We start from the raw sequence: 14,385 nt of genomic DNA on the forward strand, positions 1-14,385 counted from the left end.
TTATTCAGCTCCTACTGTGTGTGATGCAATGCTCTAATAAGAGCCACACTTTCCCAGAGCCTGCTCTCAGGGAGTCTCCAGGCTGAGAAGGCAGAATGAGATGGACTGTTACATAGACTAGAAACCACATTTCCTGACTCTCGATCCAAAACCTATCACAATTGCCCTGGATGCTTTGGAAGATGAAGACACCAAGCAGCCCATATCACTAGACCTTGGCAGTGACTTAGGAGCCCTATACTGGCCCCTGGGTGCTCTTGAAAGCAGTTCTTCCACAATACAACAGTAACCTTTTGGTAGCAGTGGAAAAATTGGTCAAAATTAAGATCATCACAGTTCAAAATCAAACATAAATTCTCTTTGCATATTAAATTCCAAGAAGTATTGGGTCATAGAACAGGGGGTGCAGGCTGTGTGTGGGGTAACACATTAACAGTTAACTAAGCCTACTCCATGCAAACATCCATTCATTGAGAATCCATTAGAATAGGAAAGAAATAAATTAGCTCCATTTTACAGATAAGGAAACTGAAGCAAACAGAGGTTAAGTGACTTGTCCAGGGTCACACAGCTAGTCAGTGTCTGAGGCCAAATTTGAACTCAGGTTTACCTGATCCCAGCCCTGGAACTCTATCCAAAGCACCACCTCTGTATTAGTTGAGTGCATACTGTGTGAGGTTATCCACGTCCATTTAAGGTCTTTAAGTGGATGCTAAATGAATACTTGAAAAGATGATTTGAGAAGGCATTGGAGTGAATTTTCTTTGATCCCTTCCTACTCTGAGCATAATTCAGAGGACTCGGAGCGAGAAGGAGCCTTAGAGATTGTCTAGTTGAAGGATACTTGGCCAGGGGTGGGGTTGTGTTGGTGAACTTTTCTTTTAATTTGATAGCTGTATTTCAATTTAATTAATTTCCTTTGTAATCTTGTGTATTCTATTTTATGCATTAAAAATATAATTCTGAGAAGGAGGTCAGAGGATGATTCCCCAATCTCCCAAAGAGGTCCACAGCCTAAATAGAATTAAGAACCCACCCATATAGTCCAACTCCCTCATTTCTCACTGAGACCCAGAGAGGTGGAAAAAAAATATACTCTAGTAAATGAGTTTTGGTCAGTTCCATGATTCAACCCTAGTGTTCTGCCTCCAAAACTAGTGGTGGTTTTGTCCTCCATCATCCTGAGAGTCTCTGATTCTAACAAATATTGTGGGAGTATTTTTTTTTCTTCTTCTTCTCTCCTCCCCCTCCCTGGTCAGTGGTCTAAGTCAGTGCAAATGTTGGTTTGGAAGCCAGATGTTCCCTAATTAGGAATTGAGTTCTGATAAGCTGTGATCTGATGGGTTTTCCATTTAATCTAAGCTTTGGAACAGATGTGATGGCTCTGTGTATGTGTATATGTCCCTGGGTCCATGCCCCTCGCTCCCAGCCCCCATTACTTCCTCCCAGAACATTTCCTATCCTGAATTTCACACACTCAGCCCCCTATTTTCCCAGCAACCAATTTACTGGAGCCAGGACACTGTGTTTAAAGTGCACAGAGGTAAGGAAAGATAGACAGGTGGTCCTTTCATGAATGGTTATTTTTTCCTCTCTTTTATGGTGAACACTGAAAATCTGCTACCTCTACTCCAGCCACAGACTGCCTTGGAGCTGGCCAGAGATTTGTTCTCTAAATCATTTAATACCCTAAAAGCCTAGTGGTTAACCACTTTAGGCGCCTGGATGCCCAGAAGGCTGAAAACAACTCAGGAATGGATTATTGGTGGGAGGAGTAGTTTCAGAGAATGGCAGGTGCTCCCCAAGTTTCCCCCATTCCCAAGACGAGACTTCAAGAATTTCATTCAGGAAAATTGGATCAAGCTTTTAGGAGGCTCAAGGAACTGCTGATACAAAGATTTCAAAATGATATGATCTTGCCCTCAGAAAGTTTCCATTCTAAAAGAGAGATGCCTAATGTAAACAGTTAAGTCTGATATAGGATAGAAAACGATGGGATCAAGGGAGAAATCTGAAGTGCTCTAGGGAAATTTGAAGCAGGAACCAATACTTTCCACTGGAAAATCAAGAGAAGGCTTCACCAAGAGGGTGCACATGAACCGAGCCATGAAGGAGGGGGAAGAATTTTGAAAATCAGACTCAAGGAGGGAGTGTGACCCTACCACTGGGGATGGGTCTGTCATTCATTCTCAAAGACCATAACATCAGGGAGGTGATGCCATGACAAAAACATGAATTGGATTTGAGTGAAGTGATACTGTGCTAAGGCACTAGCCTCACTTTCTCCTCCAGAGCCATTTGGGTCCAGTGACCAGATATGAATCAGAACTTGTGGAAATGGTCCTGCATATGAGGCAATCAGGGTTAAGTGACTTGCCCAAGGTTGCATTACTATTAAGAGTCAAGTGTCTGAGGTCAGATTTGAACTCCTATCCTCTTGATTCCAAGGCCAGTGCTCTATCCACTCAGAATAAGATTGGGTAGGAGATTGATTGCATGTTGAGTTCAGAGAATAGCTAATATGCCAGCTACACTGGAGAATACAAGATGGGAATGATAATAACTTAAATAAAGCAAGAAAAGTAGGTGTGAGAGTTTTAAATACCCCAAAAGACAATCCTGGAGGAGATAGGAAACCCCTGAAGATTTCTGAGCAGGATCATGATCCCATGAGGAGAAGCTAGATGGTTCAGTGGATTGCTGTTTGTCCTTCAGTCTGGAAGAGGACCATGACATCAGGAAAGTGATGCCATGAATTGTAAATGAAATCAATTTTAAGTAAGGGAAGGCTGTGCAGAGTTGCCAGCCTCACTTTCTCCTCTGGAGCCATCTGGGTTCAATGGCAAGATACTGATAGAATACTGGATTTGGAGCCAGGAAGATCTGAAATATAACCACAAACACTTAATAGGCAAGTTACTTCACTTCTATTAACCTCAGTTCTTCATCTGCAAAATGGACACACATTGGAGAAGGAAATGGGAAAGTACTCTAGTATCTTTGCCAAGAAAATGCCAAATGGAGTCAACAAACTGAGACAAGTGAGCAATAACAAAAACAATGATGTTGTACCTTAGAAGACCATTACTATAGTTTGGGTGTAGTAGCTGTGTAAGTAGCTAAAAGAGGAGAGACATAAGAAAGATGGTGAAAGCAGAATTGACAGGTCTAAGCAACTCAACAGTTATAGGAGATAGAAGAAAGATGGGAAAAGGAAGGTTGGGGGAACGAAGAAGAATTTCATTTAGGCAGTATTGACTTTGAAGCACCCAGTTAAAGATGTCTAGCAGGCAACTGAAAATACTCAAAGGAAGTTCAATGGCAAGATTCAGGATGAATCTATAGGCAGATGCTATTATTCCACTTTACGGAGAAGGAAACTGAGACAAACAGAGGTTAAATGATTTGCCCAAGGTCATATAACTAATAAATGTCTAAAACTAGATTTGAATTTAGCTGTGAGTTCAGTCCTAGAGTTCTATCCATAGCACTATATAGGTGTCTCTGTATTAGTTGAGTGCCTACTGGGTGAAGTCATCCATGTTCTTTTAAGGTCTTCAAATGGAGGCTGAATGAATTGTTGTGCCAATGATGATGAGTTTCATGGAAGTAGATCAGATGTCTAAGTAAGGAAGTATCAGGGGAGAAGAGTAGGAGATAGAATATTAAGGGTTGCCCATATTGCTGAGACAGGAATGGAATGAGAAGAAGCAGTCAAAAGTAAGGGGAAAGAGCCAGGGGAAAAAGAACTGTCATGGAAGCTCAGGACTGAAAGAGTATACAGGAGGAGGGGAAGTCAATGGAAAGGTCAAGGCTGAGGACTGTCAGATTTAGCAATCAGAAAGTCATCAGTGACCTTTGAGAGCTGTCTCAGAGAAGAGGGTTCAGAAATCAGACTATAAGAGGTAGAAGGAGGAATGTGTAGTGAAGACATGAAGGCAATGTGGTCCACACTGCCTCTGTCTTTGTATCAGTATAACAGGTAGCTTTTGGGGTATGGGGGTGATGAAAAAGGAGAAGGCAAAGAGAAGGTGGAGAGGAACTGGGGCACTGAGTCAATAAAGCTGTATACAAGAGAATTAAGGATGGTTCAAAGGGAAGAAAAACTGACATCTTCCTGTCTCTTCCTGGTATCGCTCAGGCTTCTAATCAATCTCTCAAGCATTCATTAAGTATCTACTGTGTACCAGATACAAGTCAGTGTAATGGATTGGGAGCTAACCTGGAAACCAGGAAAACTAAGTTTCAAATGTGACTTCAGAAAAGTAATTTAACCTCATTATTCTCTAATACTCTAGTTTGGTTTTAAAAAAATATCATTTTACTTTATTTTATTTTAAATTTATTTTTCAGCGAACAAACATTTTTCTTCTCTTCTTCCCCTCCAGTCCAAGGGAAAAAAAAAAAAACTCATAACAGATAAGCATAGTCAAACCAAAGAAATTCCCATATTGTCCATGCCCAAAAAATGTATTTCTAAAACAATGAATTGCAGAGAAGGTACCCTATCATTGGAAGAGAGAATTTCCCCATCCATGGTTCCTTGTGCCAGTGAAATCAGAGCCCTTGCATGCCAGGTACCAGCTGGGCATTGCATTCCTTCTTTGGGCTCTCTTCCGTTCATACTAAATATTTTCTAAACCTCTCTCTGAATCCTCCCTGAATCCATCCAAACTTTAGCATAACCCTTTCCACAGTTTATAACCTGTACTTTCCTGGCCGTGAATGAGACTCACAAATCAAAGTTCCCAGGGGATGATTTTTTTTTAAAAAAAATCAATCTAGTTTTAACAAAAATGACTGTAGGGCAGATATAGGCCGGCTATAATAGAGGTCTCACTAGAAAGAAAAATTAAATTTTTTAAAACTTTTTCAGAGCATTTCAGAGTCCTATCTTCTTTCCCCATTCTGCCTAGGACCTTGTACCTCATGTGAAGGCCCAGATCCAGGAGATGCCAGCAGCTAGGCACAACCCGCATTCACACTGACAGACACCTGTGATTCTGCTCCATATTCCCAAAATGCTGTCCAGGCAAGGGGAGGGGGAGGGGAAGGGAATGCAAGGCAGTGTTGACTCTGTCCCCATCAGTCACCCCCCCAACCTGCCTCTCCCAACTTTTCCTGACAGCATGTTTTTTTGTTTGTTTGTTTGTTTTAAATTTTGCTTACAGATCGAGAAGATGGGCCTCCCACGTTTCTGCCCCCTGGCCGGTTTCACGGCTGCTTGAAGTGGTCTATGGTCTGTCTTTGTAAGTAAAATAATAAAAACGAATCCCACGGAGAAGGGGCTGAGGGAAACCCAAATGGAACATACCTCTAAAACATCCCTACCAAACAAGAGCAAAGGGAGAATTCCTTGAATCTATCCCCCAATTCCTTCATCCCCCATCCCAGAGCCCTAGGGAGTGGCCTTAACTGGCCATCCACTTGGGCAAAGAGCTAAACTCTGCTCCTTAGCCTTCAGGAATTAGAAGGGGAGAGAACGGCAGGACACAGCAAGGTCATTGGCATTGGGGATGAGGGGGAAAGCGAGTTCTTCTCTTGGTCCCCTGTGGCTTACTAGATGTGTATGCTCTTCTCTTTGGTCTCTGTGGTGGAGAGGGAAGGGATGTTTGTGAACGAGTGGGCCCAGACTTTCCTCCCTTGGAACTCCTTGAAAATGCTCTTAAAACTTCAGCCAAGAGGGGTATTTGGCTGACACATTAGGAGGCATATCCACAGGGCGGATGGCAAGGGTCGATAGAAACCTTCAGCTTAGCAGGGCTAACTGACCAGGCACCTTGTGGGGTTTCCCTGTTTCCAATCTGCCCCCCTTCGATTGGACTCCAAGCACGGGTGGTATTGGGAGAGTCACCAGGATGCAAGCTTGTGTTCACCGACTTTCAGCCAGGGGACATGTGTGGAGTTTAACTTAGTAACACACCTGTCACTGGAATAAAAGCAGTTGTGGCCATGTGGTTATTTTCGGCGTCTCTTTAGCAAGTTGCTGATATTACCCCGCAGCTAGAGCGAGCGAGAGAGCCAGTGCGAGCGGGAGCGAACCTGAGCAGGCACGGGAGAGGCAGGGCTGCTGGCTTCCCGGACGACCCAAACACGGCGGGCAAGGTTAGTAAGCGAGCAGAAGGGAGGAAAAGAGCCCCAAGATAGCACCCAGCCCCAGCAGACATGGCCTGTCCTTGGGCCATCCAGAGGACAGCTCCCTAGGAGCCAAGGGATGGGAGGGAACCCTCCGGGAGGGGACAAACCAGTCTGGACACAGACAGACCAGTCTGGACACAGTGGCGGCCACCCTTCTCAGAATTAGCATCTGAGCAAAGCGTTGGGAACTCCGTTCTTCTCTGGTGATGTCTCCCTTGGCGATGGATGAGTATATCTTAGTTGAGTTGCTGGTCTTGCCTCTAGATATGTGTGTGTATGTCTGTATGTATGAGTGCACACATGTGTATGTATATCTGTATTTTTAGTGGATCATAGATTGGAGAGAGATACAGGGAGAGATAATTAGTTTTATCAGTCAAGGATCTTCTGAGTCTATTTAAAAATTACTCTGGGCAAAACCCTGGAGAAATGGAGTGGAGCTGGTCTAATGGGTCTTTTCTTCCCTTCATATGCTGCAGTCCTAGATATACTCTAGTGACTCAGAATTTGAATGAAACTCTTGATAAGCTAATCCCTTCTTAACTAGTGCCTGTATAAGAGTTAAGTATTCTAGAGAGCCGCCATGTTTCTTGGGAGAACTGACCTATAGCTGAGTAGAACATCAGAGCCAGAAAGGGTCTTCACACTTGAAGATCATTTCATTGAGCCCCCCCTCCTTTTACAGAAAAGGGGGCCAAGGGTCAACAAGGGGGGAAAAACTTATCCAAGATTCATGAAAGAGTGGAGATAAGAACCTGTATTTCCCAATTCCATGCACTTTCTGCTTCATCGGACTAATTCCTACATCTTAGAATCAACGTAACCGCCATCTAGATGTCATCTAATCTAACTCCTCTGCTTTTTCCAAGCCATGTTAAGACCAAATAACTTTTAATGTATAAACACATCATACCATTACTATAGAGATGATATATATTAAACTGTTCAGGTATCATTCAAGCTACACACAGCTGACTTTGGGGCAGAAAACCCCTGGAAAGCAAGGAACAAAGAAAGGTAATGGATAAAGAGTCTGTCTCAAAACCAGGGAGAACTGAGTTCAAATTCCACAGCTGATACTTTCTTTCCACATCACCCATCTCCTGTGCCTTCCCTTCTCTATATCCCGTTTTTCCCATATGTAGCTTATTTGTATGTATTTGCTTGTTGTCTCTCCCATTAGATTGGAAGCTCCTTGAGGGCAAGGGCTGTCTTTTTCCTCTTTTTGTATTCTCCCCCCAGAGCTTAGCATGGTGCCTGTTTCATAGTAGGCACTTAATAAATGTTTATTGACTGATTCTCAATTAGATATTTTCAATCAATAAGTGCCCCCCTCCAATAACTCTCTAATTGAGCAGATGCCGATCTTCATTGGTAGAGGATGTTCCAAAAACCAGTTTCAAAAAAGGGAGGTGGGAGGGAGGGTCCAGTTAATTAAAACCATTAATGGGCTCTCTTTCTAGAGAGTTCTAGAATAGAGGTTCTTAATCTGGGATTCACAGGCTCCCAAAAGGTGTGTGAATAGATTTTTATGGAGTTCATGAACTTGAAAACTTATACCTTTGTTTTCACTAACCTCCTGCTGAAATTTAACATTTCTCCCAGTTACTTAAAAATATTATTCTGAATAGGCTATGACACAAAAAGGGTTAAGAACCCCTGCTCTAGAATAACCCTGACCATCAGTCCCACCCCTCCCCCTCCTGCCAGGAGGCATGGGCATTCCTGGCTGATGGTCAATTGGCCCTAGACTGGGATTGCAGCTGACTGGCTGGATAATCAACAGCTCAAGTCAAATCACAGGATGATGCTGACCTATGTTGGTCCTGAAGTTCAGAGCAGGGTGTAGGCTGAGGTCTCCCTCCTGCCCACATTTAACACCACTTGACAATACCATGATTCATATTGTGAGAGCCCCCAACTCTTCCCTACAATGGACATGAAATCACAGAACCTGGAAATTGGCAAGAATCTTTGAGATCCCCTCATCCAACACCCACATTCTGAAATCGAAGAAACAGACCCAGAAATGGGGAAGTGATTTGCTCATTATAGCAGAGGTTGGGAAAGAGAATCTGAGCCTTTAACAGTAGGTCAAAAATGACCTTTGTAATTGACTTCATCCAGAGCAGTTATCAAATGAAACCAAAAGGTTGGCTGAGGTTGGAAGGATTCTGGTAGACTCATCAGCACCCCTAGAACTGAGCTTGGCATCATGTTGGCATCAGAATGACAAAAAATAGATTTTCCATGATCTTCTGAGAAATATCAGTTGAGGATTAATGCAGGAGGGAAAGACAGCTGCCTACCCCATTTTCAATCCCTGAATAGATATTTAATGGTCAAGGTTCATTGAACCAGTTACTTAGTCTCTAGATCTCTAAAATGAGTGTTGGATTTGATGACTCTAGGGTTCTCTGATTCTAAATTACTCTGTTCATATTATGTGTCTAGGAGATTATGAAGACAGAGGTAATCGAGTAACCCAAACTTATATCATGATTTACTCAGAATTCATCAGGATTTGCTCAGAATTCATCAGCATTTGAACTCAGATCTTCCTGATCCCAAGACTATTTCTCTAACCATCTAGGTACCTCAAGGAGTTTTTATATCATCTGGTTCTCTGGGTTCAGTCTTTCTCTCCTAATGGCACTATTCCTACAGAGAGAACTTCCCTAAATATAAAGGGACAAATGCGTCTAGATCAGAAAATGAAAGAACACAACTCAAGCCAAGATTCCTAGGCCAAGTGAATAAAATGCTTTCTTGTGGGTCTTTGAGGTGGTAAATTGGTAAATAAACTAATGGGGTTTTAAGAAGAGGAGGTACCCAGGAATGAAGTGACTTCCAGTGCATTGACCCATTTTGGGCCTGTCTGTTCATTGACTATCCTCAGCAGGTGTGGGGAAAATATGACTCTTTGGAGGGCAACTAAGACATGGGTTCTTCAAAATCCCAGAGAAGGAAGATGAAGCTAGGTTCAATCTCTGCTTCTTTATCAAGCCTTGGTACCCTTCAGTCAATCCCAGGGTTGAAAGAATGCTTATTAACTCCCTGGATGAGCATAGCTCTGCAATTACACTAGAATGACAGAGGTGGGGGCAGCTTTCTTTGGGGGTCAAAGACTAAATTCTCTTGATGTTGACTTCTTCTTTTTCTGTAATCAGGGTTAAGTGACTTGCCTAGGGTTACAGTGCTAGTAGTTTTTAGAGTTGAACTAAGGCCCTCCTGACTCCAGGGCCAGTGCTTTATCCCCTCTACTGTTCTGTGTAAGAGGTCATTTTCCTGACTCCACAGCCACCTTGTTATGTGTACTATATCATGTAGCTTCTCAGCCAGTGATAAGGTATCAGAATATAGTCTGACCCCCATTGAGCCTTGGGATCTCAAGGGATGTGACCACTAATAAGCAGCTGATTTCAGATTGTGTCACCTACATACTGTTTGGGGCTAAGGTAAGGGGGGATGTGAATAGCTTTCAGCTACCTTGTACTAAGAGAAAAATTACCTCTCCTCTGAGGGCCTTTTCCTTTCTCACAAAAGCATCCACTTCAGGTCTTATTAGGATACTGTGGGTTTCCCCAAGGAATAATCCAATCTCTGATCTTCCCCACTGAACTGTAGTTCCTGTTGAACCCAGCTTTCTCCATACACAGCTATGACCATGACTTCCAGGTCTCAGCCATCTCTCCTCTGTCCTCTGTATACCTCCATTGGTATTCTTTGGTTTGATCTGATGTATCTGGTGGCTACTGGGGTCCAGCCTGGTGACTCTGGGGTGTGTTGGGGGTGAGAAAGTCAGATGTGGGCAACAGGAAGAACATCATGGAACCATGTGCTGTTAAAGAGGAAAATATATGAAAGAGATGAGAGATTAAGTGATATTTCCCCTCAACTCTAGGAAAGTCTTATTCCACAAGCATGTATTAAGTGCTTACTGTGTATAGTATAGCATTGCTAATTTTTCAGGAGTTACAGAGCTTAAAAAGTCAGTTTCTCATGGGGTTTATAGTCTGTTGAGAGAACCAATCAATCAACCTATAAGCATTTATGAACCACCTACTATGGACCAGGAACTGTGTTAGGCATAGGGATGTAAAGACAAAATGAGAATCCCTGCCCTCAAGATGCTTGCATTCTGTCAGTACAGAGCAGATAACTCTAGGATACACTGCATAATCGGTGCATTAGAGAACTGTAAAATTCAGTGTGAGGTCCAGGTCGGCAATGTTTATAACCAGTTGAGGGAACCATGGAAGGCATCAATGTGGAGGTGGCATTTGAATTGAGCTAAGACCTATGGGAAGAAGTCTAGAGTGGAAGGTAAGATGCTGCAGGTATGAAGAAAAGCTCCTATAATGGACTAGAAGTGGGTTCGAGTCTGCTGGGATCAACCCAGATCCCTCGACAACCTAACCCATCCCAACCCACCCCAAGGATTGGGTCAGTGGAGACAGATGGAAAGCTCGTGGGATTGGAATTTAACCCATTATTCCCAAGTATCAGAGTTCAAGGTACCAGAACCTCTGAGAAAATAGCTACTGGCAAGGAGATTGAGGGAAGGGGTTACCTAGCAACATGAGCTGAAAACTAAAGTTGGATCTCTCATTGGTCCCTTGCTAATTATATAGTCTCCCCATCTAAATAAGCCCCTCTTTTTCCTCCTGCATGTTTTATCATCATCCTCATTGCCACCATCATCACTCTCACCACTACCATCATCATCTGTCTAATGCTTTTCCAGTATCATGTATATATATATGATCTTTCTTGATCAATATTGCAGACATTTATTGAGTACCTAAATATGTGTATGACCTAGCAATAGATTAATTGTAAACAAAGCATACCTGAAATATAATTTTCCAGCCTAAGTCATGATCCCTCTTCACCCTCAGCACTTTCTTACTTATAGTTTCTCCTTCAGCAATTACACACATTTCTAGTGAGATGTCAGGCTTTTATTTTTAAATATGTTCACAGCATCCCTGTGAACTCAAAAGTGCAGGTATTATTGCCCTCCCATTTTACAGATAAGAAAATTGAGTCTTGGGTGCATATTGCCCAGGGTCACACATCTGAGCATCTGAGTTGGGATTCAAACCATTCAAAGTCTCCCATGACTTTGAATGCAGTGTATTGTGAGGTGTTTTTCCCTGCTGACTTCTCGTTCTTCTAATAGTTATTTCAGACACTTAAGAATTCCTTAAGAGTTCCTGTCTTTAGCCAACAGGTTTCAGGAAAAGGTTAAGGAACATGATAATGTCTTGGTGCCAGGAAAAGATCCTCCTACCTATAAAATTAAAACAGCTTTTGTAAACCTTAAAGTACTCAGTGAATGTGAAGTTTTGGTTTCTAATTACAATTAGCTACATTGTTAATAATTATTTATAATTAATTTTTATTCTTCGGAAGACGTGCAGGATGTGTGTTTATTTTAGTATGGGGGTTACCATTTTTTCATGTTGAAACTTTTTCCTTTTCCTGAAGCCTTATATTTACCGTAGGTGGCAGGGAAGATGTTGACTATAGCATCCTAGAGCCAGCAGGAGAGGACTCACCAAATGACCATTCTCTCCTCCACAATGGGAACCCTGACAAATCACAGAAAGGAAGGTGTAGTGGAGAGAAAGGTAGAACAAAAGTAAATGGCTGGAAGATGGACCAGTTAAACCCTCAGGATTTAGAGGTCCTGATCTTCTTGTGGCAGTCTCAAGTAGAAGGCTGTGACTATTGTCATTGGTATGAAATGGAAGAGAGATAACTCAAGGTCATATAAGTTAACCCATATGATGGGGACCTATTTAGAGCAGAATAATTCCCAAATGATGGGGCTTACAAGATCTATTTTATAAAACATTAAAGGTAGGAAATCCACTGCCTGAACATAATAGATGCTCAATAAATGGGTGTTGAAGGAACCTGAGTTCAGGAAAATGGACTTCCCATCTTCATTTATCATGAAACCCCTGCATCCCTACCTCCAAACCCACCCCCTTTCCCCAACACAGCACAGACTGACTTCTCAGATCCCTTCTTTCCTTGCAGTGATGAATGGAAGTAGCCATTCCCCGACGGCAATCAATGGAGCCCCGTCGACCCCCAACGGGTTCAGCAATGGCCCAGCCACCTCTTCTACAGCCTCACTGTCCAACCAGCAGCTTCCACCAGCCTGCGGTGCACGCCAACTCAGCAAACTCAAACGCTTCCTTACAACCCTGCAGCAGTTTGGGAATGACATCTCTCCTGAGATTGGGGAGCGGGTTCGCACCTTAGTGCTGGGACTGGTGGTAAGCTTTGGCTCACATTTCACCTGGTTGTGTTTTTATTTGGGGGGGGGGGAGATCATCCACCTAATCCCATGCTCAGAGTTGGGCCAAGAGTAACTGGCATCAGGGCATGGGCATCAGCCATGGTATTTATCTTGTAACCACAGGAACTCTGAGAGCCCAGTCTAATCCTCCAAGGAGATGAGGTGGCTATGTGGTCCCTCCCGCACTTTGTGGTCCCCTCGTTTCATTCCACCATGTGATGTTATTATTGTTCATCTTATTTTACCATTGAAGACAAAAGAGAATAATGCTCTGCATTAGAATCCCTAAAAGCATCGTAGCCTTCCTCTCTCTTTTGCCTTCCCTTTGGGATACACAATACCAGTCATTTGATACTTCATAGAAACAGAATTCCAATATATAAGGGCTGGAAGGGACTTTAGAAATTACCTAGTCTTCCTCTCTCACTTTACCAATGAGGAAATGAGGTCCAGACAAGTAGAAGTCATTTAGCCAAGGTCACTGGTAGTGACCAAGACTTGACCCAGGTCATCCAACTTCCCCACAGGAAAGATGTTCTAGCCCATCCTTTGGTGGTTCCTCTCTTTTCTTGACTCTTTCCCAGAGCAGCCTAAATTCCTCATATCTGCCCTTTTACAAAAAAAAAAATAAGACAAGAGTGTGGAGGGAAGCTGGTCTGGCATGTAGACAAGATACCTCTGTAGCTTCTAAGAACCTGGGCAAAAAAATTAAGAAGGAAAAGATACCCATGCAAACCAACTTGAGTTGTCTGGGCAGCCTAATGAGGGAGATGAGATAATGAACAGCTTCCCTCTTATCTCACTTGGGGATTGTGACCAAAGCCATCCTTAACTAGTGAATAGATTGCTTCATATCCATAACTCTTGAGTATGGGAATTCCAGTCCCACTTAACTCAGCCTAAAAGAGACATCTTTAGAGGATGAACTCATTAAATTCTTTATACAACATGTACCCAACCATGTGGTCAAACAGCACAGAAAGACTTTCCATAGGAGCAAGAAAGCTGCCATTTTCTTTTTCCATTTCTGGAAAACAATCTAAGCAGTTGTTCATGGAAGTCAACCTCATACCCAAGTCCTGGGCCCCAGGAGGTAACAGGGGGCAGGAAAAAGAAACGAGAAGGAGGATTCCAGCCCCCAAAACTAATTGCAAGACTTTAGGCAAGTTGCTTCTACAAAGTAGAAGGAGGATGGCACAAGCAGGTAGGAAGGAGGTATCAAGAAAGACATCCTGCTTCAGAAGGTGGCACCCCCCCGTGAACCAGCCCATCCAAATCCTTCACAAGATAGAGGATGATCCCTTACATCATGGGGTTACCAGAAGAAGCACATAGGATGCCATTAGATATGGTTACCTTTGGTAGAATTGAATTGTGTCTACTTTATCTCCTTCCTTCCAGAATTCAACCCTGACGATTGAGGAGTTCCATTCCAAACTCCAAGAAGCCACCAATTTTCCTCTGCGTCCATTTGTCATTCCCTTCCTGAAGGTAAAGACTCCTCTAATCCCCCTTATTTGCTAACGTCCTGGGAAATTACAACATTCCTGGGAATTACAGCAATCCATTTGGCCTAAGATTTTTCTCTCCCATCTTAATTCTCTCTGTGTATGTGTGTATGTGTGTATAATATATATATATATATTTTTTAAAGATATATTTGTATGTGTATATTATACATGTATGGCACAAGAATATATACATATGTATATGTGTACATTGTATAAATGTGTTATATTATGTAAATGTATTTATGTATGTGTGTTTGTGTGGATGTAGTATATATGTTTTATTGATGCTCCTACTTTTTTTTTACCTCACTCTCACTTTCCAGGGATTCCTTACCAAACATATACGCTTCACTTATCCCTCATTCCACACCTATAGTCCATCACTTCTCTGCCAAGAGGAAATCATTATCAATTGTTCAC

General features: G+C 42.6%; 1 protein-coding gene across 9 annotated transcripts in view; it reads left to right on the forward strand.

Annotated features, from left to right (window-relative positions):
• CBFA2T3 (CBFA2/RUNX1 partner transcriptional co-repressor 3) overlaps positions 1-14,385 on the forward strand; it is a 206,304-nt gene that overhangs the window by 163,361 nt on the left and 28,558 nt on the right. For 7 of the 9 annotated variants that reach the window (XM_074201069.1, XM_074201076.1, XM_074201085.1 and 4 more), the window contains exons 3-6: positions 5,172-5,249; positions 6,004-6,105; positions 12,190-12,431; positions 13,856-13,945. In XM_074201069.1, the coding sequence (XP_074057170.1) occupies positions 5,172-5,249; positions 6,004-6,105; positions 12,190-12,431; positions 13,856-13,945 (512 nt within the window). The remainder of the gene's footprint in view (positions 1-5,171; positions 5,250-6,003; positions 6,106-12,189; positions 12,432-13,855; positions 13,946-14,385) is intronic. The other 2 variants (XM_074201115.1, XM_074201123.1) reach the window with 1 other exon arrangement.

The sequence above is a fragment of the Macrotis lagotis genome, chromosome 1, assembly GCF_037893015.1.
Source record: "Macrotis lagotis isolate mMagLag1 chromosome 1, bilby.v1.9.chrom.fasta, whole genome shotgun sequence".
Taxonomy (NCBI): Eukaryota; Metazoa; Chordata; class Mammalia; order Peramelemorphia; family Peramelidae; genus Macrotis; species Macrotis lagotis.